At 38.6% G+C, this 24,404-nt stretch overlaps 1 protein-coding gene across 1 annotated transcript in view; it reads left to right on the plus strand.

Annotated features, from left to right (window-relative positions):
• Positions 1–668: 668 nt before the first annotated feature.
• Ankrd50 (ankyrin repeat domain 50) overlaps positions 669–24,404 on the plus strand; it is a gene marked incomplete at its 5' end in the record, with an annotated part of 37,228 nt that continues 13,492 nt past the window's right edge. The window contains 2 exon segments of the mRNA XM_005386751.2: positions 669–1,929; positions 23,393–23,622. Of these exon segments, the coding sequence (XP_005386808.1) occupies positions 1,418–1,929; positions 23,393–23,622 (742 nt within the window).

Below are 24,404 nucleotides of genomic sequence, written 5' to 3' on the forward strand. Positions count from 1 at the left end.
CCCTTTCCTTCCCCGGAGGACTCTCCCCAGCAGCCGTTCCCCCAGCCCAAATGGGGAGTCTGTTCCCGACCCCCTTCCTGAACCGCCGTCCTTGGTTCAGAGAAAGGAAGGATACACCTTTTACTCATGTTTGATTTATCATTCGTGTAATCATGTAAAAGCAGTCATCCCCTTTTCCCTTATTGTTTTTTAACCAGTTCCTATCCAGCCGCAACCCTGGTGTTCTTTCCCTGGATTTTGCAAACTATCAACAAAGAAGTGAGCCTAGTCAAGTAGACAGAGTCCTTGACTGACTACTGTGCAAGTTAATAGAGCTTCCTTAGTGGCGCTGTTCTGCCGAGACAGTTGGAAAGAGCTTTTTGGCTGGAATTAAGGATGTTGCTCTATGTGCATAAAGTATCTTTCTTCCTCCCTTTCCACAGGGAGGTTTTAAAAATTACGTTAACTTGATTAAAATCTAGCTGCTTTGGAAGCAGGACCATAGAGAAAGAAAAATACAAAGCGGAAAATGAATTAATTTGGGGGTAATCGTCCAACTTTTTGAAAGTGCCAGAGATGAAGAGTGTGAGTTTTTGAGATTACCTTAATTGATGAATTGTGTCCTTTGCTGAATACGCGTTTAACGTGTCATATTTAGTACTAAGATATTTTTGCTTGTTTCTTTCTAGTTACTTATAGAAATTGTTGATTCCCTGGACATCGTAGCGTCCAAGAAGCTGTGAACAGGTTTATTAAGAATCTGCTGTCTTGAAAACTGCATTTTCTGAATGCTTTGAATTAAGGAGGTGTTAACAGTGGTTTGTCATTTCTGCCACATAAGAGACTATAATCTCAAACAGTTCCTGGCAGCTACCCAGATGTCTGAAACTGGCAAGAACTAGTAGAGTTAGTGATCACCCTCCAGCAAGAAACACAGAGCTACCCAAGTACCGTATAAATGTATTCTCTTTGATGACATTTAAGGTAATGGGCAGCTTTTCTGCATCTGCATTTCAGATACAGCATTAACACTTGGAAACTAGGAAAGTATTTTGTATTAATTGCAAGACTGGGCTTTCTCTTTAGTTTCCAGATGTATTGTCTCATCTGTGTACTTGAAACGTCTACAATCACATAAGCTCCAGATACAACCATGGAGTTATATGGCCCATCAAGAGACAGGGAGAGTATTGCTGAGCTGTGGCACCATCAGTTCAACAATTAAATCTAATATGTGCTCTGCTAATCAAGAATATGGAACCAAATAAAGTCATGTGCATTGTGTTGCCAAATGGACTCTGTGGCTGTAGAATTTTACTGTGACTTGTTTCTGTTGTCATTTAAAGTCAACTAAATATGCAAATTATGTGCAAATGGATGTAAAGACTTGCGTTGATGTATCCAGATTCTAGCAAGTGCTGAAGATAAAAACCCTATTATGACCAACCCTTGGGAAGAGAAAGTCTGCAAAATGGCCCAAACGAGTTTACTGCAGGGGAAGCAGTTTTACTGTAGGGAGTGGGTTTTCCACAAGCTCCAGCATTGCCTCCAGGAGAAAACAAACTGCTGCAATAGTGCTGTCAACACACCACCCGTTGTGATGAATTCTGGGAATAATGCTAGTGCTGTCTCTGGAAAGGGAGGAGCCTGGGGTGTGTTGTTAATAGGAGGGCCTGGCAGTGGCAAGACGGCCCTATGCACTGAGCTCTTGTGGCCAAGTTCACCTGCAAGCGTGCAGAGAGGCTTACACCGCCAGGCTTTGGCCTTCCATTTCTGCAAAGCCCAGGACTCTGATACTTTGTGTGTTGGAGGGTTTATTAGAAGCCTAGTTACTCAGATCTGCCGCAGTGGACTACTCCAAGGATATGAGGACAAACTGAGAGATCCAGCCGTCCAGAGCCTCTTACAGCCTGGGGAATGCGAGAGGAACCCAGCTGAAGCATTTAAAAGGTAACAGTAAGAATACCATTTAGGTTGCTGTGCAATGATTAAAAGTTAAGTTTTTTGGGGTTTTTTCTTTTTATCTTGTGGTGAGGCATTTTTATCAGTCCTGTACATTTGGGCTTAATCAGTACTTGTAATTGCAGCTGTTAAGTTTAACAACAGAAACTAAGGTTTGTATTGCACAGTATATGGATTAAGAGTAAGTATGCTTGTTTAATAACTGAGTGTTACTTTTCTAACAGTACTTGTAAGTGATGAGGGAGATTTGTTCTTATGGTTGTGAAGAACCTTTAACTCCCTGGACACTAGGCTGCAGTTTTCAGAGAGGGTGAAGTCTATTGTATGTGGAGCTCAACTTAGTGTAGACTATAGTGGTACTATTTCTACCACTAGTGATAGAAATATAGTGGTACTATTTCTTTAAGAGACACTCTTTAACAGATCGTTGGCACTGAGAATCTGAAATAATTCATGTTGTTTGAAATTTACTCTTCTTTTGAAAAGTTGGGTGATGGGATGATGTGATATTTACAAAATTGTGAAAAGATGGGATCATTTCGTACTTAAAGTGAGTGGTATATGCAGCCGCTTAGCTATATCCCCAGCCCAAGTGAGTGGTACAAAGAACATTTTTTTCCTCTAACTTCAATTAGGCATCTTTCCATAATATATGGATTGGTCTATATGATTGTTTTTCAGTGTTTCAGATTCAAAGTATGTTAAAAAAAGCATTTGTTGAAAGTAATTTTTAGCTTATCGCTGCTCATTGAAAAAGTAGCAGATAAATTATTGTCTTGTACTTCTACTTCAATTAATTTAACCATATACCTGTTTCTCTGCCACAGTAACCAGTTCTTAGCAGGTGGAAGTTTGTGCTTAAAGGATTATGGCATTTACAGTGCACTGGAGGTCCTGTGTGTGTTTCTCAGTGTGAAGGTGTCTCTCGGGTCTCTAGGAAGGATTTCAGTGGGAATCGAATAGCAGTGAAAGCAGAAATGTTTGTTTTTATCATGTATAAAATCTATAAATTTTGGAAAGTAATATTCAAAGTATTTCTTAATAGTCACAGTGAACAGTGTGTTAGTCACTGTCCTAAATGCTGTGCAAATATTAAACCATTTAACTTTAATAATCGTGTGAGGTAGGTACTATTATTATTCCTATTTTATTGATGAGGAAACTGAGGACCAGAAAATCTGAGTAAATTGGCCAAGGTTATAAGGTGGTAGCTGACAGAATTGGTGTTTTAATAATTATATCTGTATATATTTCAAACTATAGGGATTTTTTGAAGAATGTATGTTTGTTTTTTTGTTTGTTTGTTTTGGTTTTTTTCCGGTACCGGGAACCGAACTCACGACCTTGCGCTTGCCAGGCAGGCGCTTTTGCGGCTGAGCTAAATCCCCAGCCCCTGAAGAAGGTAATGGGAATGGTCGAAGTTTATGTACAGTAAAGTTGAAAAGCAGGGAGTGTGTCACTGTGTTTAGAGTGCGATTTTTAGATGACTGTGTAAGTGATAGTGATACTGTAGAATGCAGTTAGAATTTAAACATGAAAGGGGTTTTATGAAAGTCAGCCACAGGGACTTGTTTTTCTGAAGTGTAATAGTTGTAGACTTTTTAATGGGTAAATACAATCTAATAAAACATAGAACAAATCTTTATCGTTTGCTGGTAGCCATCAAATTCAGGGTTAAAACTGTTACATCATTTGTATATTGATGAGGAAGTCTGTTAGTATGCACTGCACAAGTGTAAGCTGCCAGGTTTGATGGAGAATATTCAGTATGGAATAGTGTAGTCTTTAATATGAAACTTTTCCTGTTAAGTGACCAAGATCTGTGTATTTAAACAACTCTTCCAATTTGGCTCTTCTCAGTGAGCCAGATTTTAATCTTGGTTATATGTAATTTTCCTCAGCCAATTTAGGTTAACACCTAAAACAAATGACTTTCACAAGTTAGTCTAGATTGAACCTAATTTAAATTTATAATTCATTGGAATTTACATGTAAATTTCTGATACCTATTCAAATGTTTAAAATCCTAATAAGTAAATTTTTGATATATTCTGATCCTAAGTTTATCTTTCACTATAGCATTGATTTTTTTTTTTTCCCCTGAAAAATATTTCTCTTACTCAGCTGTTCCTCCTATTTTTTCCCTGTGATTTGCAATTGAAAGGAAGCAGAAGCAGCAGTTAGAGTGGTGTGTAAAAACCAAACCAGTACTGCTTTTCTGATTGATGGCAGATGCTAATCGTTTTGTGTTCCCAGTGCATACTTCTGTATCTGCTTGCTAGCACACTACCATGGTAAACAGCAGGAAGCCCCTCACCAGGTGCACCCTGCCCGCCTGGACTGCCCACCCTCCAGAACTATGAGCCAAATGAACTTCTATTGTTTTTTAAGCACCCAGTCTGAAGGTTTTGTTGTAGCAGAAGATAATGGGTGAAGACAGCTGACTTCTTAAAGAAGTCCTTTTGAGACTTTCGATAGGATTATGTTTTATTTAGGCAGAGGTAGATGTAATTCAACACGTAGGCAACAAGTAGGCAACACAGGTCAAGACCCATTGTTTTCAAAAGGTAACAGGTTTTGAAGGAGGTAGAAGTAGAAACAGGTAGTTCATATATGATGAGATGAAATATAAATGTCAGAAAAGAGGTGTAAAATCTTTTTTACTTTTGACGAAACAAAATCAAAACCAGTTTTATTGTCACTTTCTTAATATTTGATAATACCAATGACGTGATGTACAAATTTAGCGGTAATAGAAAATTGACAAAGAAAATATCCTGGTTATGTACAAACCTATAAAGCTGAAGAACTGGGAGAGAAGTGATTCAGTAATGATGCTTTCTAATCCATTTACTTTTGCTTTTTACTTCCTAATTATTTTGTATGTTTTACACTTAATGAAAAACAATATGCAGCACTGCAAACTGACTTACATTAAATGATATGGTTAAGTGGTAGCTTGTTAATCAATGGTTTATTAAAATCATTTTCCTTTATATCAAAGAAGAGTGAGAAGAATGTCATTTTGATCTAGTTACATATTGCCACTTCCCCTTTCATGACATAGTATATTTCATAGATTTAGTTGTCACAGAATTTCTTCTAACATTCATTCATTAATTCTTATAGCAAATACTGACAATGAGAGAGTTTTTTAAAACACAGTTCAGCTGAGCTATGTGTTGAGAACATTCTGTGTGTTAGGGTTCAGCTAAGCAGTGAGTAGAACAGACAAAAGTCCTTGCCTTCATGGAGCTTAGATTCTAACCTTAATGTTTATCTTATTTCTATAAAAAGAAATGACATCTGAAGTACTCATTAAAATGATTATGTGCCCATGAATATTTTAGCATTAATAGAACTATGGGGTGTATTCAAGGAAATGTTGAATAACAACACATTGATTTCTTGTTGATATCCTTTTTTAATTTTCTTCTTAGCTAATAGTGTTGGTTGACTTTTTTTAAAAACCCATTTCTGTTAGTGGAACTAGGTGGATAATGATTACATTTATTTCTTTTGAAAACTAAAGGCTGATTTCTTTAATTCTGCATCTTCCTTTGAGTTTGTATTTTTCTTTCTTATTTGTCTTTCCTAGAGTTAATGTTAGGGTCTCCTAGATAGCTGTGTAAGTGTAAAACAAATTCCAGTTACTTTGGACAAGACAGCAAGAGTCTGCATTAGGAACTGAAAGGTAGTGGGACTAGTAGCCTTAGGTGTCCTGTCTGGTTTAGAAGTAGAAATGAAGGTGGTTATTTCAGTCAACTAGCACTGAAGATGGTTGTTTCCTTCAACTCTTTCTTTCTTTTCGGAAACTCTTTTCTGAACCTTATTTTCAATGGGCATGGAGCCCAAGGAACTTTTGGAGATTCAGATGGATATGGAACTGGGAAATAAAGTCTTTGATTATGTTTGTATCATTACCTTCTTTTATTTTTGATTAACAGTCTGCAGACCAAATATGACTTCTCCATATATGACATCAGTTTTCTTATATTGCGTAGCACGAGTTTGTCTTAGGTACCCTTAGGAAAAATAAGTATCATCAGGGATAGCACAAAGTAAGTGTAAATGGAATAAAATTGTGATGAAGAATTAAAGATGAATGAATGTAGGCTTTGAGAGTTTAGTAACAGAAAACTATGTTAATGATGGAAAACAGCATAGCTTGCTAGACAGAGATTGCAAACTCAGAGACCAAATTGTTACATTTGTTGTTTATATCAAATAGGAATCCTTGAAAGGGAATATTCTATTACTTTTTCTTCCTTCTCTGGGAGCATTTATGGTTCTTCATTTATATCTCTGTAAGTTTTTACCTTATGTTGTAGTTATTTATGCATATATCTTTTGTTATCTCTTCTATTAGACATATGCTCCTTCATGACATTATTCATGCTTGGTGAATTTTTTATGTTTACCATTTTGCATTGTATAACACTTTGCATATATTGTGAAGTAATTATCTTTTGAATGCGTGTATAATGCTGTTTGTCTACCTAGAGTATATCTGACCTAACTGAAAGGAAGCTGAAACTCTTGAATAAGAAAGAAAGTCAGAATGTTTTATTATTTAAATTAGACCAGACTGGCATAGTGACTATTACTTTATTAACCTGCTGTCTGTTCCTTAGCATGTATGCATATGGCATTATTCCAGATAGTTTTAAGTGGGCAGATAGGTATCTCTTGTCTCAACTGTCTCCAAGTATTTTTGGCACGCTCAATAAAAAGTTGAAGAACGTAAGGGGCTTCTGTTTCTTCCCTTTCTTGTGGCGTGTTTTATGGCAAAAGAGTCCACTTCCACAATCTGTCTTGTATAACTAATACTATCTAAGGTACCTGTCATTATCTACTCTTAAATACTAATTTAAAAATCTCTGTAACTTCCTTTTTCTCCAAATTTAAGTTAAACAATGAATCGATGTATTTTTGTTAGCAAAATGTACACATTTCTCTTTTAGCCTGAGATCATCATTCATTAAGTTGAATTATTTTCAACTTTGAGTTAAATCAGTTTTAGTTCTAAGAGGGACTTGCATTCATTCAAACCCCCCATCTTTCCCTTCCTTAAATCTTTTGTGTGTACCCTACGTCAGCTCCCTCTTTCTTTCCTGGTACTCTCTATCATTTGCAGAAGCAGCTGTCTGCCCATCATCACTTCCACAGTGATGATGTCACGTGTTGCTCCTGCTTGCGTGCTCATCTACTGAAAGTGAGCTACAGTCTTAGTTCCCTTTGTGCAGTCTTTTTGTATACTTTGGATAATTCAGGTTGTTTTCTTTGACCACAGAATAAATTGATACCCTGCAAGTTAATTTTTTGTGTTTTACCCAATGCAAGAACTTTCACAAACATAACCAGATTTTTGTTTGTTCTTGGAAAAAGCCTGGAAATTTTAACAATACTAGAGTCCCATTCTGCTGAAGCATTAATGGTCGGGACCTTAATCAGCTGCTGTCTTCATGCTCTGATTTGAGTCAGTCCCCTACTCTCTCTCTTCTACCATACCAGGATTTGTTTCCATTTGCCAGCCTTACCTCTGTAGGCATTTTCACGGTATTTTTTCAGTCTTCGCAAAAAAGAAACAATATATTTTTCTCTTCCCCAAATTTGCTATCCAATTTCTTTAATTTATGTCTCTATTTCCTCCTCTGTATTACCTTGATACTTACTGAAATCTTACTTCTGGTTTTTTTTTTTTTTTTTTTTTTGGTTTTTTTTTCTCTGGTACCGGGAACCGAACTCACAACCTTGCGCTTGCCAGGCAGGCGCTTTTGCCACTGAGCTAAATCCCCAGCCCCTGAAATCTTACTACTTTTGCCACATATTTACAAAAGAATATTTATGTGTACTTGTCTTTGAATTTATGGCCCAATCTACCTTTAGCTGTAGATGGTCTATTTTTTAATATTTCATTGTCTGTACTTCCTTCCTTTTGGTGTCCCATGCTAACACCATTCTTTGCTTGCTCTTCCTCTAGCTTCGCTCAGGGCATTTGCTCCATAAAACTTTATTATACGCCTTCTTTATAAAAACTACAAGCTTATTGTTTACTTAGATGCCTACCAGTGTACATATCTAATAACAATCAAATCCATATCAACAGCTTTTATCTTTGTTCTGGTTAACATATATCTCTTTTTCTTGACTTTTGTATGTTTCAACTCTCTTCTCTTCTAGTCTTTCTGTTCATTTGTTAAATACTTAGTGCTGGCTGCGTACCAGCTGTATGCTAAGTTTCAGAGCCAAAGTGATGAGCTATAAGAAGGACTCTTGAGTTAAGTGGGAGGAAATACGAAGAACTAATGACCACAAGAATAAATGTAGAAGGGATTTTACATGTTTTAAATGTTGGGAATAAATGTTCCCCATAGGGGAAAAGACACAGGATGGTAAGAAAGCATGTAATATGAAGCTTGATTACTATTTGGAATTCTGGGAAAACTGACTCTATCTAAGTTGTTCTATAATTAGTTTTATTTCCAAGGCCCTTCTTCCTCAAAAGTGATCTTAAAATAGGAGTATTGGCGTCATATGGGAGGCGGTTAGAAAGAGAGAGTCTTAGTCTATTGAATCACAATGAGCCTTTTAATAAGGCTCCTAAATGAATCCTGTACCTTCTGAAGTTTGAGAAGTATTTCCCCAGTCTAAAGTTTGTTTTTGACTATTTTCTGTTACATGACTCTAGTCTTAGATACTTCATGTTTTTCTTGGAGTGTTTCTTAAATTCTCTTTCTCTACTCTAGAATTTTTATTCACCTATTTCTCATTGGTCTATTTAATTCATTTTGCTCAGTTACTTGATGCTTTCATTAGGTCATTCTGAGCCTAGGATAACCTGCATACCAAGTTCAAATTTCCTTGCTTAGTTTTAAAATTTCTTGATGATTAGTCCTGTCTCATCTGAAGTATAGATCATATTTCTGTAACCTCATCAGAGTATATTAAGCACATTCATTCTTTTAAGAAATATTTTTAAAGCATACTAAGCAGTGTTAAAGCTTGTAGGGGATATAGACAAGTAAGAGTCTATATTTTATTTTTCTTAATGTCTGGTAACTTCATATACTCAGCAAAGATGTGAATGTTTTGTTATATTTTGTAAATTTTTTAAGTTTGTTTCTAATCATTTGCTTTGCCAATTTGCTGTATTTTTTAATTTTATGAAGTGAAAGGGTTTAATTTTATGAGGAAAAATACTTATATTTCTGTTCTTAAAAGAAAAATCTCTTTTAAAGTATGCTCTGGTTGGTTGCCTGTCTTTGTACTCTAGTTGTTTCACTGATGTTTCACTGGTTGACTAATATAATTTTAATTTTTTAAAGTTTCAAACTAATTGTTCTCTAGGATGTTATTCTAATCTCAGAAGTAGTCCTAATGACATTTTCTTTTTATTGTAAACGTATTGTCTCTGTTACTTTTCTCTTGTTGCTGAGACAAAGTACCTGATGCCCAAAATTAAGGAAGGAAAGGTTTGTTTAGTCCACAGTTTGTAGAGGTTTCAGTCCATACTTGACTGGCTCCAAGGCAGAGTGGCACATGGAAGAGGGCAACTGTTCTTGGCAGCGGGAAAACAGCAAAAGCAACCTGAGCAAAAAGGGAGGAGAGGTGGCAAGCAGCCTCTTTCCCTCCCTTACATATGCAAACTATCTGCCCCAGGGCTGGTGTAGCACTCACACCCATGAAGCAATCACAAACTCTAGAAGCCCGCCCCCTGACTGCATGTGTCTTTGGAGGGACACCCAGACACAAAACATAACACATATATAGCTAAATGTAATTTTTAGTAGTAAAATAGAGTTTCAAATGCTCATTTAATTGCTTCATGATGGGGACCAAGTCTGTCTTTCTTGTGGTTATTTTGAAGAATGATTTGGAGCTTTGCAAAAACTAGTTCCTTTTACAAATAAGGCTCATGATTTGAACACGTAGACACTATGATGGGTTGAATTATTTTCTCTGTTCTTCATCCCTTCTTGTATCCATGGTTTTAGCGTATGAAGCTACAGGTCCTTCCTTTAGAGAAGTGTACTTCTCCTGCCATGTGATAGGTTTGCTTCAGTCAGTGAGATGTTAGCAGACCCAAGGCTTAAAGTTGGTTTGTTGTCTGGTGCTTCTGCCATTACCATGGAAATGTAACAGGATAAGGACGTGGTCTGGCTAACCTCCTGCCCAAGGACTAGGCGAGGTGTGGAGACAGGCCCCAACCTGGCCCCAACCTGCAGCTTGACTCAGCATCTGGTGGAGAACAGCAGATGCATAGGCACGGAAGAAGTAGACATGATTGTTATTTAAAGTCGCTGAGTTTTGGGATTTTGATACACCGCTATTGTGAAAATTGCTAAAAACAACAGAAAACATAAGAAAATATGTCAAATGGGAGGTCATTATTTTTCATTAAAAATGAGTCATTTCAGTTATGCTCATCCTCTACACTCAGCCCATCAGCTACTCTTTATTTTATAGCCAAGATGAAAAAAATACCTCTACTTGTGTACCTCTCCACCGCACCGAGTCTGTTGTCTGTTGCTTAAACTATTGCAGTGGCCTCTTGACTGCTCTTGTTGCTGTTGTTGTTCCCAGTATCTTCACAAGACAGTTAACGAATCTGATCGTGTTACTGCCCTGCTTAAAACTTTCCAATATCTTCTTAGGACCTTTAGAATTAAACATACCCTTTGTGGTCTCGCCTTTGCTTAGCCTTTGACTGTGCCTTTCACCCAGTTCATTGCTCTTCATCCAGCAGCTTTGCAAGTGGCTGCTTACCCTGTCATCACTTAGGTGCTGCTGGTAACATCTCCTCCTCCGAGAGCTCTTCCTGTTCACCCATTTGCGGAAGTCCGTCCACCCTGTCTTTGTGTGTGTGGTGGTGGGGATTGGACCGTAGGCACTGTTATGTGCTAGGCAAGCGTTCTCCCAGAGTGACCTCTTCATCCCTCAGTCACTTTCCTAAATCGTATCATCTCTTTGTTTTCTTTTTTCTTAATTTTCAGTATTTTTCTGGAATTCTTTGGTACATTTTTAAAATTTAATTTTCTTTTACCCATTGGAATGAGCAGAGTACATACCTTTCTTTATGTCCTTGGGATTTAGACTCTATAGGAAGTCATTAACTAGTTATTTTAATTTAAAACCTTATAATTTTGGTAATGCTGATAATTTGTATTGTTTTAACTTCATTCAGTGTTAAAATATTCTGGGTTTTTTGTGGTGCAGTTTATAGACATAGATTATATAGTTATGGATGAAAAGAAGCAATATTTTGGTTACTTTATTTGTGTCTTTTCAGTTCATGTTGGAATTAGTTTTTATCAACTGTAAAATATTTTTAAGAGTATCAGATTTCAGGTCTGCTTTACTTCTCTTTCATAAATGCTTAGTTTCATCTGTGGAATTCCTGTTTCTGAGAGATTATCGCTTAAAAAATCATACTCACTTGAAAAGAGGAAAAAACTTGCGAGCTTTAATTTCTGTTAACATGTGTGCTAACTTGCTGCTCAGAGGAACAGCTTGCAAATAATGGACTTCACAGGAACTGAAAGGAAAAATTTAATGGCACCAAAGGGAGAAGTATGTGGTTATAGAGAAGGAATTTGTGGGCCACATAGTGGATTGCTCTTCCTGCCCACAGTATTTGAATTAGGTAGGAGAAAAGTAGATCTGCATGTACCCACAGAAAAGCAGATCTACAGGTACCCGCCCATTCTTGCCATATTTCTTTCAAATCTGGATTTTTGTGTTCTGTTTTAAATAATCCACACTTGAAACTTCTGTGTATCCTTCGTAATTCTGATGTCACACCCTGTAGGTGATGTTGCCCATCAATTTAATTTTTAAGTCCATACTATATAGCTTGACCAGAAGAGTAAACACATAGATATGCACATACTTGTTACATACTTGAGTTTTGTTCTTGTTTTTTTAGTAGAAATAATTTTCAAACAAGTTTTAGACTCCCTCTTACACTTTTAAAAACTATTGAGGACTCCAGAGAACTTTTGTTTATGGGAGTTACCTCTATCAATATTTCCTGTACTTGAGATTTAAACCTCTCCTCCTTTAATTGGGGGTCAAAGTGGCTCACAGTTTGTAGCGGTGGACAACTGGCTCCCAGGTAGAGGCAGTTTTGGTGGATGGACGTCAGTAGAGAAATCTGCCCCCCTCAAGGTGCTGGGGAAGCAAAGAGAGTGAAGGCAGGAGCTTGAAAAGGGTATGAACCCTCCCGGACCACACCCCAATGACCTGGCTCTTCCAGGCGAACCCATCCTGCTAGCAGGAAGTCAGCTGTAAGTCCTATAATCCAGTCACCTTCCAGAAGCCCTGTGGAGCTTTTGGGTGACATCCGGATATAAACCATATCAAAGGTGATTCCAGCTTGTGCAGTGAGGAGTGAAATTGCTGGTTTATAGTCTGTATGTTCAAATTCTAGTCTATGAGGTGGTTCCAGACTGCCTTTGAAATTCCGTCAGTTTCTATGAGTAGTAGTGTGCATTTGAGTCTCCATTCCTCAACGTGGTCGCTAGCACTTCTTTCTTTCTGTATAATTTGTGTGTCAGACAGTGTGTTAGGTGATTTTAGAGTGCAGGACGATGTCGATTTATCAGAGAAGTCTTTCCCATTGTTTGGCCAGATAGGCTGAGGGCCCGATGCAACTAGGGATGAAGTTGGACCAGACTGCTTGGTGATGCTCAAATAAGACCTCTCTTTCTTTGCTGTTCTTTTGATGTGATCTTCTCCAAGCTTTTGATCCAGAGCCTGTTGGTATCTCCTCTCAGCCCCCTAAGACTTAGTAATTCAGTTCTTTCTCCAGTAACATTTATGTTTAGCTTTTTAGCTCCCTGCCCCTTTTAGCTTTAAATACTTACAAATCTCTTGAGTTTTGTGTTTAAAGCAAGCAGAATTTTGTTTCCAACGTACAGACAATAAGGATTTTGTGTTGGCTCTTAAACATTTTTGGCCTAGTTCCCCAGTCTTTTAAGCACAGCCCAGAATTTAGTAAATGTACCTTGGGGAAAATTAATCTTATGTTCAGGACACTTCAAATTTGCACTTTGCTCTTTGAAAGGATCGTGACTGACCTCCAAAAAGCCTTGCTGGTTTGTTCCCTTGGTAGGGTCCCTCAGGGTGGGCCTAACCAAATTCCTAGTTTGTGCTTATAATTACCATATGCCTCCCAAATCAGGAAGTGACCCTGGGGAGAAACCAGCAGGTCATTTTTCCACTCTCTTTGAAGAGCTCCTATTCACCAGAGTGCTAATTCATCTCCTTCTCTTGCTTCAACAGCTCTCTTGTATCTTTAAAAATACAGAATCTGCAATTTATCTATTTTTTTCAAAGTAGTTTCATGGGAGTTTTGTGCTGCTTCCCACCTACTACTTTTTTTTTTGTCTTTTTGAGACAAGGTCTTGATATGCAGCTGAGGCTGGCCTTGAGCTCACTGTGTAGCCCAGGCTGGTCTCGAACTCCCAACGATCCTCCCACCTTTATCCTGCTAGAGTCTCTATGAACGAGAGTTCCCTGGTTCTTTCCCATTTTGTTGGATTTATGCTTTTGCTTGTTAAATTTTTTTAAAAAATTAATTGTACACCCCCACATTTGTTTTTCTGAGAATTGCAAATACATATTCTTTGCATTTTTTGGCAGTGTTGTAAATTTCTTTGATTTGGATGTCAATACACCTTCTGATTCTGGAGTTTGCGGCCTTCGTTCTGGGCATTTGAGTATTGTTTTTGCCTCTCCTTCTCTTTGGATCTTCTTATTATCATCTTTCCTACCTTTTTGGTCTTCCTGCTCTGATTATTGATTGCCTGTTACCAGCCGCTTAAGTTCATACACTCAGGTTCGCCTGCTCCACAGTGACCAAATCAAAGGAGGCCATTTATTTGGCTAAGAAGTAAAAAAGATAGATACTAAAAGCCACCTCGGAGCTGGGTGGGCCCATTAGCCTATATCAGCATCTCACCGAGTACAGGTGTGTTGGGGTCTTTTCTAGCCAGTTGGCAGCCTCAGCGCTGCCCATCCCCAGTGTGATGTGGAGTGAGGCGAAACACTGAAATACGCAGCTTCTTCTCCAGGCTCATAGAGCAGTTTTACAGGTTCAGAATTGAATGAAGGTCTTTTTAGATCCAGGGGCTCTTTCCATCAAGGCCAGCTTTGAGTGCCCCATGTTTTTATTTCTTTTTTCTTCCACTGTGAATAAGACAAGCCCCTCTGCAGCCACTAGGTTTAGACAATGAGCCTGAGTGCTGCGAGAGCCTGAGGAGTGGGGGCCCCTCCTACACCCACCTCCAAGCCTCCAGGCTGCCCCTGCACACCTTTTGGGGGAGCTAGACCTTATGCAGAATTATGCTTCTATTTCTGGTACTGTAGAATGCTTACCTAATCTTTGGTTATATTTTTCTTTTTTTTCTGTTTTTATATTCCATATTTCTTTGTTATGCTTTAGCAAAAGGTAGACAGTTCATTAAAATACGAAATTATTACAGTCTTGTACTCAAAAGAGACAAATTTTGGCCAAACTCCTGACACTTTGAATTATCAGTTATACTTGGTAGATTTTTGGTTTCTTTGGTAAGTGAATAGATACTATTCTATTACTGATAATTAATTATATTTCTGTTTCTCCTGTTCCATATATTTTATTAGACATATAATTTTGGTCCTACAAAGATAAGATTTAAGTTTTGTTCCCCCCAGGAGAAGATACATTGATTAGAGTTGTTAGTATTTTAATTTTTTACCTCTCATCTTTCATGAAAACATTTTTTAAAGCCTGCATTTTGGAAAGAATTTAATAATTTGTTAACAACATGGTAGTCCGATGTGTCCCAAGTGAGTTTGGGAAGCGCTGGATATTTGGGAGGTGAGTGGACCTTACACATACTCTGCCTCAGAGCCACAGTCCCAACCATTAAATGTATGTCTTGATGCTAAATTTTACCCGATAGTAGTGAGATTTCAGGCATTAGAATCCAGAATGGGAGGGCCAGGGATATAGCTCAGCGGCACAAGCACCTGCCTGGGAAGCCCAAGGTCCTGAGTTTGATTCCCGGTACCCCCTCCCCGACAATGAGAATTCAGAATGGCTAATCTGGGAATGTTAGTTTGTGTTGTCAACCTTGAAAAGGAAAGCGGTTACTGTGCCTCACGTTGTAGAGGTTCTAGTTCCTGGTCAGGTAACCCTATTGCCTTTGGGCCTCTGGGAGGGGTAACAAGTGGCAGCGGGGAGGGGGTGTATGGCAGTGCAAAGCTGGTCACCTTGTGGTCAGGAAGTGAAAAAGTGGCTTCATGTGCAGGCTCTCAGTGACCTGAAGCTGTCCCATTAAGCTGACCTATTAAAGTTTCTGTCACCTCGTAGTTGTTACACATTGGGAACCAAGTATTTAATGGGAATGTGTAACATTGCCCTGTGGGAATGTGTAACACCTCTGTGGGAGTGTTATGGTTTGGTCTAAAATGCTCATAGGTTTAGAGAAGGGCTGTGGCCCCATCCATGGATTAAATGGAGTGGAGAAAGCAGGAAGTCACTGGGGCCTGCCTTTGAAGGGTGTGTCCTGTTCCCATCTCCTTCCTCTCTGTCTGCCTGTTTCTCTGGCTGTGATGCAGTGAGGAGCTTTCCTGTTCCTCCATGCCCTCTTACCATGATGTTTCCGGTATAGTAAAGGAACAGCAGGACAATATGTGGGAACAAAGAATATATTGCTAAATCACAGAAAGTCATTCTATCTCTTGGTTCATTAATGAGACTTTCTTACCTTGGCTTCACAGGTTGGAACTGGATAAGTTGGTTCTCTGAGGTCTTTTAGATGGGTGCTGATATCTCATTTACCAGGATTTCACTCTCATAACTTAGTCCAAAGTCTTTACATCCTAATATTGTGAGCTTGGTGGTTAAAATTTTCAGTCATGAATTTTGGGAGGGATGCAAACAGGCTATAGCTGGATAACTGTATTTATTCTCCATTTCTTACATTTAACTGGGTTTTTTGAAGAAGAAAGTAAGTTGGCACATACTATTCATATAATTTTGATTTAAAAATCAAATGCATATCATCTCCATAACCATTCCATCCCATGAGAGAGCCAAACTGCCTAAAAGTAACTACTAGTCATCACTGTTCAGACCTTTCAGTATGATTTTGAGAGCTTAATACTTGAGAATATTGGCTTTTTCTAATTTGTGGAAACAGAGTAACTTGAATTAATATACTGTACTCCTTTCAAATATATGAAAGTCAGTAATTTTGGTTTGCTGTTGCAATAAGTTTTCTGCCCTCGTTTTAAGCCTTTTCATCAGATGCAGGGTTTTTCCTGAAGGAAAAAGTATATTTTTCATTTACTTTGCACTCTTTCCTCTGGGAGATGCAGAAGGGAGTAAAGAATTTGATGACAAATCAGAAACTTGGTACAGTTTGGAGGAGAAGTGGGAAGTCTCTTCTAAAATCTTTCAGTAGTATTGAATTGTAATCGTTGAAACCATATTGACTGCCTTGATCAAAGCACAGAGAAATAATTTCTTGAATTTTTGTATTTAGAGAGTTAAAGATTTAAGTATTCTCACTAGTTTGTTTCTTTCTAGAACCCAAACCGAAAAACACAAAGCTTGCCTTTGTCCAGTACTTTGGAGTAGAGTATGATGTAAGAATTAAACATGGATGGGAAGGTGTAAAGTATTTTGCAAATACGTGTGTAAGAAAAAGAATAGACATTTTCTTAAAAACCATTAAAATTTGTTTGAAATAAATTTAAGAAAGTATATATGAGTGGAAAATTGTATAGTAAGTCCTGTATGAGAGCTCAGCAGAGAAAAAGCCTGAATAATAAGAAATTAGGTTACATAATTATGGAGGCTGACAAATTTGAAAATCTGTAGTTAGCAAGAAACCGAGGAAAGATGAGGTGTTGTTCCAGTGTGAATTTAAAGTCTAGTGAATCAGGAGAGCTGATAGTTTAAGTTTTAGTCTGAATGCCAGCATTCTTGAGCCCCAGAAATGACCGATGTTCCAGTGCAGGCAGTCAGGTGTCAGGGCAGGTTTTTTGTTCTATTCAGGCCTTCAACTTTATATGTATGGCCCTCATGTCCATAGTCTGAACTGGTCTACTGTCCTAGTCTGCAGATTCACACATGGACCTCATCTAGACAGACACCCAGGGTAATGTGTGCCTGATACCTGCAGTCACATTGACACACAAAATTTACCTAGCACAAGCCCCTAGTAGCTGAGTGCCAACAATGAAGTGGTGTTCATGTTTAAGGTATAAGACTGGAAAGAATATGCATTGTTCTGTGTATCAACAATATACCTACGCATTCACTCATTCATTCAGTAGATGTGTATAGACCATTTACATTTTACAGGGTCCTGTGCTAGCTACTGGAGTTGAAATGGAGAATGCTACGTAGGTAATTCCTTCTTCCTTAGAGTGTTTAAAGGTGGATGCTAAACTGCTGCGCCTTCTCCAGCAGAGTGTGTTTATAGAATCTTGCCTAGTCTGGGTTGTACTCTAAGCAGTGAGGTCAGGAAGGCCTCTCTGAATTACTAATATTTGAACTGAGCTCCAAAGGATGAAGTAAAAGGACGAGAAAGCAGGAGAGTGGACAGCATGTGTGAAGGTCCTGAGGATGAAAGAGAATCTGTTCAGAGAAGCAAGAGCAGGTCCATGAGGTTAGAGTGTTGCTTGGGCCAGCTGGACTTTGACACGTGACTTCAGAGATAGTAGTCTGATGTGAGGACACTGGTCTATGCACATGCACCTTGGAGTACCAACCGGGAAGAAGTCAGCTCATTTACAGACTTTCTTCTAATGACCAATCTGTGTTACAGACATGAAGGACAGAATTAATCTCCTGAGTTCTAAATATTGTGAGTGCTTGGAATATACCAAGCTGAATGGTTTGTTTTTCAGAGACATATTAAATATAATTTGTTACTAATTCTAGTTTGCATAGAGTAAAATTGAACGTCTGTGAAAAACGCCTATCACTTTGACAGGTGTGTAGAGTCAAGAAAATACCACGCCATGATATAGAACAGTTCTATCACCCGCAGAATTCCAGTTTGTACCCATTTTATAGTAAACGCTTCTTCCCACTGCACCCTGTGGCAACTGCTGATGTAGGTTTTAGCCTCACAGTTTTGCTTTTGCCAAGTGTCATATAGATGCAGCCTTTTGGATACGAGTCCTTTCACATAGATTATACATTTTAGATTCATCTGCCTTGTGTGATCAACAGATTTTGTTGTTTCTTTTTATGATGGGATGGAATGCGCTGTATGGCTTTCCCACAGTTTATCTATTCACCCATTGAACACTATCTGAGTTACTTCTATTTTGCGCGCAATATAAATAAATCTCTATACACTTCTGTGTAGATTTTCTTGTGGCTATAAATTTCAATTTACTTAGGAAAACACCAAGAAATAAGACTGCTAGGCCAAGTGATAGGTATGTTTAGGAGACCTCCAAACTTTGAGAAGTTGCTGCACCTCTTCGAGATGGCTTACCAAAGCACCAGGATTTGGTTGTTACCACAGTTTTCACGTATTTCAGCAATGCTAATGGATGTCTCCTGGTATCTCACTGTGATCCTAATTTCAGTTTTTTTTATAACTAACCACTGTGTTTTCTAACGCGTCTGTTCCAATGCTCCCATTAAAAAAAATTGTTTTCTTAATGTTGTTTTGCAGGTTCTTGATATACTCTGGATATGTCTTTTGTCAGAAATTTGCTTTATAGATTCTGCCAGTCTTCAGCTTGCTCTTTCATCCTCATAACAGCATCTAAAAGTTAATATGAATAAACTTAAGGCTTCAAAATTCTGTTTGTTTTATGGATACTAACTTTAGCATAGTGTCGAAAAAACTCTAACTCAGGATCACAGAGATTTTCTTCTAGATGTGTCATAGCTTTACACTTAAATTTATGTTCATTTTGTGTAAAAGAAATAATTAAGTATATATATATATAAATAGATAGATTTATGCTGTCCTGTTTTTAGAGTTTCTGTGTTTGTCTTAGCAAATACCATGCTATCTTGATTGAACTGGCTTTATAGTAAATTTTAAAAATGCAGTGTGTGTCCTTCAACATTGTACTCTTAAAGAATAATTATTTTAGACCTTTATAATTGTTTGTTGAAAGCCCGATATCTTATGTGAAGTAGCTGTGGCAGAAATGGTTTCTGTGTCTGGAAGTAGGTCCTTGTTTTTTGTTTTTGTTTTTTCCTGTCCCGGCCCTTTGTGTGGAGGGAAAGGGGAGGGTGAGTCGGTGTAGCCCGGAGTTAGGAGACTGAAATCTGCAATTGCTGTAGTTGCTCTCCCCACACCTTAGGCTTCGGCCCCTCTAGCAATACTTGTGTTTAGGGCGGAGCTGCCTTTCCAGGTGGCTTTTCCAAATACCTACTCCCTTGGCAGCTTGCACATTTTTTCCTTTTGCAGTCACCCAGCAGCTGAGATGGAAGGATAAAGATGCAGGAGTTTTCTGATTAAGTTTACCTCCTTGTGCCCCTTGATCTTGGGTGAGGTCTTCTCACTGGCCCTGCCCATCCCAGGTGTAGGCTGCTGTGAATTTTGACTCATTCCCTAAGGGCAGTAACGTTCAGCTCACATCCTGCTGAGGCTTTTCCATAGGCTATATATCGGAAAATAATCTGGGCGGAGGCTTTCGTTCCGTGCTCTTCCTGGCCAGGACCGTTGCATTAAAATAATAATAATAAAGAAAGAAGTAATAAAGCCCTGTAGGATCAGTAGAAAAGTCTGCAAGAGGATGTGAGTTCTGTCTTTGGCCCCAGGAGCTCCTAGGCTGTTCCAGCCGTCCCCTAGCTGACCCCTTCCGCTAGCCCCTCCCCCAAAGCCCAGTGTCGCTGCTCCTGCCCTGGGTTGTGCTTGTGCTCTGTGTCTGACCGCAATTGTCTTAGTCCCCTTAGATTTGGGGCTAGTTGTTTGCCCAGTGACGTCGACTTTCTGATAGATGCAGCAAAAGTCTTGAACTTGCCATTTGTCTGGCGTGCTTTGTTGGGAGGCCTAGAGGAACAATGATTCTCCGTACCTGAACAAGTGAGCTGAAACTGATGTTCACATCAATAATTCTAACTCCGAGGGAACTATTGTACGTTATCTGTGCCTATCTTCTAATAGTACATCCCTTATCATTTATTTAGAGCAGCTTTTAAAAAGCTAATTCGTCTCCTTAGAAAAAAGAGGCAGTATATAAATTCACTGTATCAAGGAAAAAGAACAATGGATGTGTTGCATTTCAGAATTGCCCTAACGGTCTTTCAGCTTCCCTTCTGCCTGGAAATCAACAAGTCAGCTGTAGAGAGGTGATGTTCTATATAGTCAAGAAAGATTAAAACTGGGGGAAAATCTAACGTAGGCATTTTAAATTGAATTAATGATACTATTAAGGCTATAACACAGGTTAACTGGGTATTAATAATGAAGCTAAGAAATGTAAAACATTTAAGAAGACATACTGTGTATGAAAGTAAGATCTTATAGCATACTGCTGCTTTTGAATATAATGATGAGCCAGATGTCATAGCACTCCTCTGTAATTTTAGCACACAGGAGGCTGAGGCTGGAGGATAGCTGTGAGTTCAAGCCACCCCGGGCTATATAGTGCGTTCAAGGCCAGCCTGAACTGCATAGCTAGATCCATCTCAAAAAACAAAAACAAAAATAAATGAATAAATAAAGTGATTATATAATTTGATATCCCAACAGATTATCTCATATGAAAAATATATATATATATTTGTGAATGCAGTGTGTGTGTGTGTGTGTATACATACACACACACACACTGGAAAAATTTAGACTAAACTCATGCATGCTTTGTTTACGTATACTCTGGAGAAATTTTTTTCTTTTTACAAATGATGAAATGTAACTTGACAGAAGAATGGATCTGTGTACATCTTGGTGTGTATGTTCCCAAGTAGGTGACTCGGAAACAAGTGGGAGGACTGAATGTGGGAATCCTGAGTGTAATGAGTGGTTTATGTAATGCTTTGAAGGTGGCGACTTTTCCATTCAGTACCGCTCATTCATTAAGCAACATTATTGGGTGTTTGTGCAGCACTAAGGAAGGTTTTGAGCGCTGGAACCTAACTACACAGTTAGTAGCTCTTTAATATTTTTATGGCAAAGTACAAACTTCATGATAAAAGCTTACAAAGCCCAGCATTTACTCATTTTCATAACTCTTTTCTCTCATGCTTTGCTCACTGGTCTTTCTATTCCTCAAGTCTCCAGTGGAGTTTGTGTGTTTTTACTGTGTCCTACTCTGCCCTTGGCTCTTTCTCCTGATTACCGCCCTGTACCCCGACCACAGCAACCTCACCCCAGCTCCCACCTTCTCTCACCTCTCCTCCCCTGCCACAGTTGGTTTAGGTTGCTTCCCACGCACTCCCGCAACGCTGTGTTGTCTGAGAAATGGCACTGCTGAGGACATATTTTCTTTCTATGTTATATACTGCATGAATTTTACTCTGTGGCTGTCCAGGCTCAGTATCCCATATCCAAAATGCTAAGAACCAGAAGTATTCCCGTCTCCATTTGGATTTTAGAATATTTGCATAGGCTTTACTGTTTGAAGTGCTCAAAAAATTTCAGATTTTGAAGCAGTTTAGATTTCAGATTTTCAGATTACAGATGTCCTACCTGTATTACTGGTTTTTCATCACCCTTTTTTGGGTTCATAAAAGACAAAATACATAGAAAAGGTACGAGAAAGTAGATTCTCCTAAATTAAGCGTGATGCTTCTGTTAGACTTTCTTTTCTCAGCTTAGGGAGTTGGAACTGGTTCTTGAAAACTTAGTTCACCTGAGTGAGCATCAAGTACTTTAGTATTTCTCGATATTCTCCGCCTTCCCTGATACTGCTCATTTCTTATTTAAGGTGTTAGGAATTTTACTGCTTTCTGTGACACAGTGAGAACACAACGCTGAAGATACTTGTCTTTCATTGGAGATTGCAGCAGTGTCACCATTAATCTACTGTGAGCGCCATGCTGAGTTCTGGGGCTACACTGATGTGCAAAACCAGCTTAGTTCCTGTTCTCTGGATGCTTACAGTCTAAAGAGAAAAAAAAGGGGAGACATGAAATACCGAGTTGCAGAACTGATAGCGCAGTGAAAGAGAACTTACTGGTGCTATGAAACCAGATAAAATTTGACCTTAAAGTGACTTTTAAAGTTAAAATTGTAGATAAAGGAGGAGTTACCTCCATGAAGAAAGACAGGAAATGCATACTAGGCAGAGGAAACTGCAAATGAAAAGGCCCTTGTGTACTTGTGTCTGATAAAGGTCTGTGGTGGGGGCAGCATTTGAAAGCTCGCTGGCTGCAGAGGGGAGTCAGGGGAGTTGGTGGAGGCGCGGGTGGTTAGGGCAGCACCGGTGAGGGGAGGGAGTTTGGGCCAGAGCCGTGCTATTCCGGACCCAAGTGGATTGGAGAGTTTAGAAACACTGATTGTTGAGGAGTAGTTAGTTGGATTTTGGTGTCTAGGGGATTGGATGATTAAGAAAAAGTGTTGTAGAAATTATTAATGACTTTCTGTGGCTCATTACTGAGTAGATGATGTCTTCTTCACCGTCTTACCTGCTCAGCGCCTTACTGAGCACCTGACACATCAAGTGTGTGTCTGAAAATGGAGCATTGTTTTATTTACAAAAAAGTTATGTTCAGCTACAGCGTACATCGCATGAGTAGGAAATGTGCTTTTCAATGGACTAAAGCCTGATGATGTTTTTCTTTACTTTGAGTTTGAAAATATATGAAATGGGACCTAGAATATAGTTATCTATCTTTGTGCAGTCTTTTAAAGTGAACTTTGTGTGTGATAAGCCTTATGCAGTACAGTAATCTTGTGAGAGACATAATAAAACTTTTAAAAATTCTATGGCATTCTATATTTTTCTTCCTATAAGGTGGTACTCAAAGTTTTCGCTTTCCTCTGCAACAAATTTTATAGCTTTTATAGACGATTCAAGCCTTTTATCACTGACTCAAAAGAAGATAAGGAAATATTGAAATCTAGTTTTGTTTAGTTTCTGCAGCTATTGTCCTTTATTTTTGCTGAATTGCAAAGGCACACACACATAAACACACATTCAATCACTATATTTTGGGCAGTGATGTTATTGGAGATGTGAACTATGCAGAACCAGTGTTGTTCTTAAAGAGTTGAGACGAGTAACGTTCTTGTTCTAAAAGTTTATGACTGTCACACTGGGAAATGGCCTTCCCTGAGCTACATCTCAGCCCTATTATGTATTTTTGAGGCAGGACCTCTCTGACTTACTGAGTCGCCCAAGCTGGGCTTGACCTTGTGATCTTCTTGCCTCCCAATGCCTGGCCTTTATTTTATTTTCAAAACATTCCTAGTTAGTAATCTGATGTTTCTAGTCCACCACATTCAAACTGCTCCCCCGATGCTTTTTCCAGGTGTGTTCTGCTGCCGCTCTTGGGAATGAAGCCTCCCCAGCAGAGCCTGTACCTGCTCGTGGACTCTGTGGATGAAGGGTGCAATGTTATGGAAGGAGAACAGACGTCCACCAGCTTCTCCGGGACTGTCGCAGAGCTCCTAGCTGGTCACCACGAGTTCTTTCCACCGTGGCTGTTGCTTCTCTGTTCTGCCAGAAAACAGAGTAAGGCTGTTACGAAAATGTTTACTGGTAAGCATAATTACTTACTGCCTTCCAAATGAACTACTGCTTTAGTATATGCATCTTCTTTCCTAGAGCAAAGTATGCAGTTGAAAATCTGGATGTTTCATTTGCTTCTTGTATCAGCTTTTCTGTACTGTGCCTTTTAAAATTATATTAAAAACAATTCAGAGCATGTTTTAAAATCAGGTCAGAATTACCTTATTTCCAAGTTCCTGTCCTGACTACCTTAGTAAAGGGTAGCAGTGTTGGATGCCAGCTTTGATGCTGTGTATCTATGGGGCTGCCTTTGGCATGCGGTTGTATCATGACAGTTTATATTGGTTCTACATAGTATATAGCAGCTTAGTTGTGGTAAATATGCCTTTTACCTTTAGAGAAAAATGGCATTTACTCTGGGTGTTTTTCTTTGTGAAAGAAGAGAGACAGAACAGCCCTTTAGTATACCTCTTGTTTCAACCCTTTTTTCATCTGTGAGATAAAAGTATATATAATGTATAAAAGTAAGTGAAAAATTGTGTTCTTTTTTCCTTACTCTTTTCCTTTTCTTCTTTTTTAACCCTAATAAAGTTGTGGTGACTCCTTTTTGATTATAAGAAACTCCTGTGCTGTGTGGTTAATAAAAGGAGTGGAAAGCAAGGCCCTTTCTTAAGGTGTATATTGTAACTGAAGAGATGTGCATTGAGTTCATGATTATTTAGCCATATTAGTTTTTTATTATGAATATTTTATTAGTACATGTTTGTAATGTATAATGATTATATTTATTGTGGGGAGTTTGTACACATACA

The sequence above is a fragment of the Chinchilla lanigera genome, unplaced genomic scaffold (genome assembly GCF_000276665.1).
Source record: "Chinchilla lanigera isolate Chin_1 unplaced genomic scaffold, ChiLan1.0 scaffold00027, whole genome shotgun sequence".
NCBI lineage: Eukaryota > Metazoa > Chordata > Mammalia > Rodentia > Chinchillidae > Chinchilla > Chinchilla lanigera.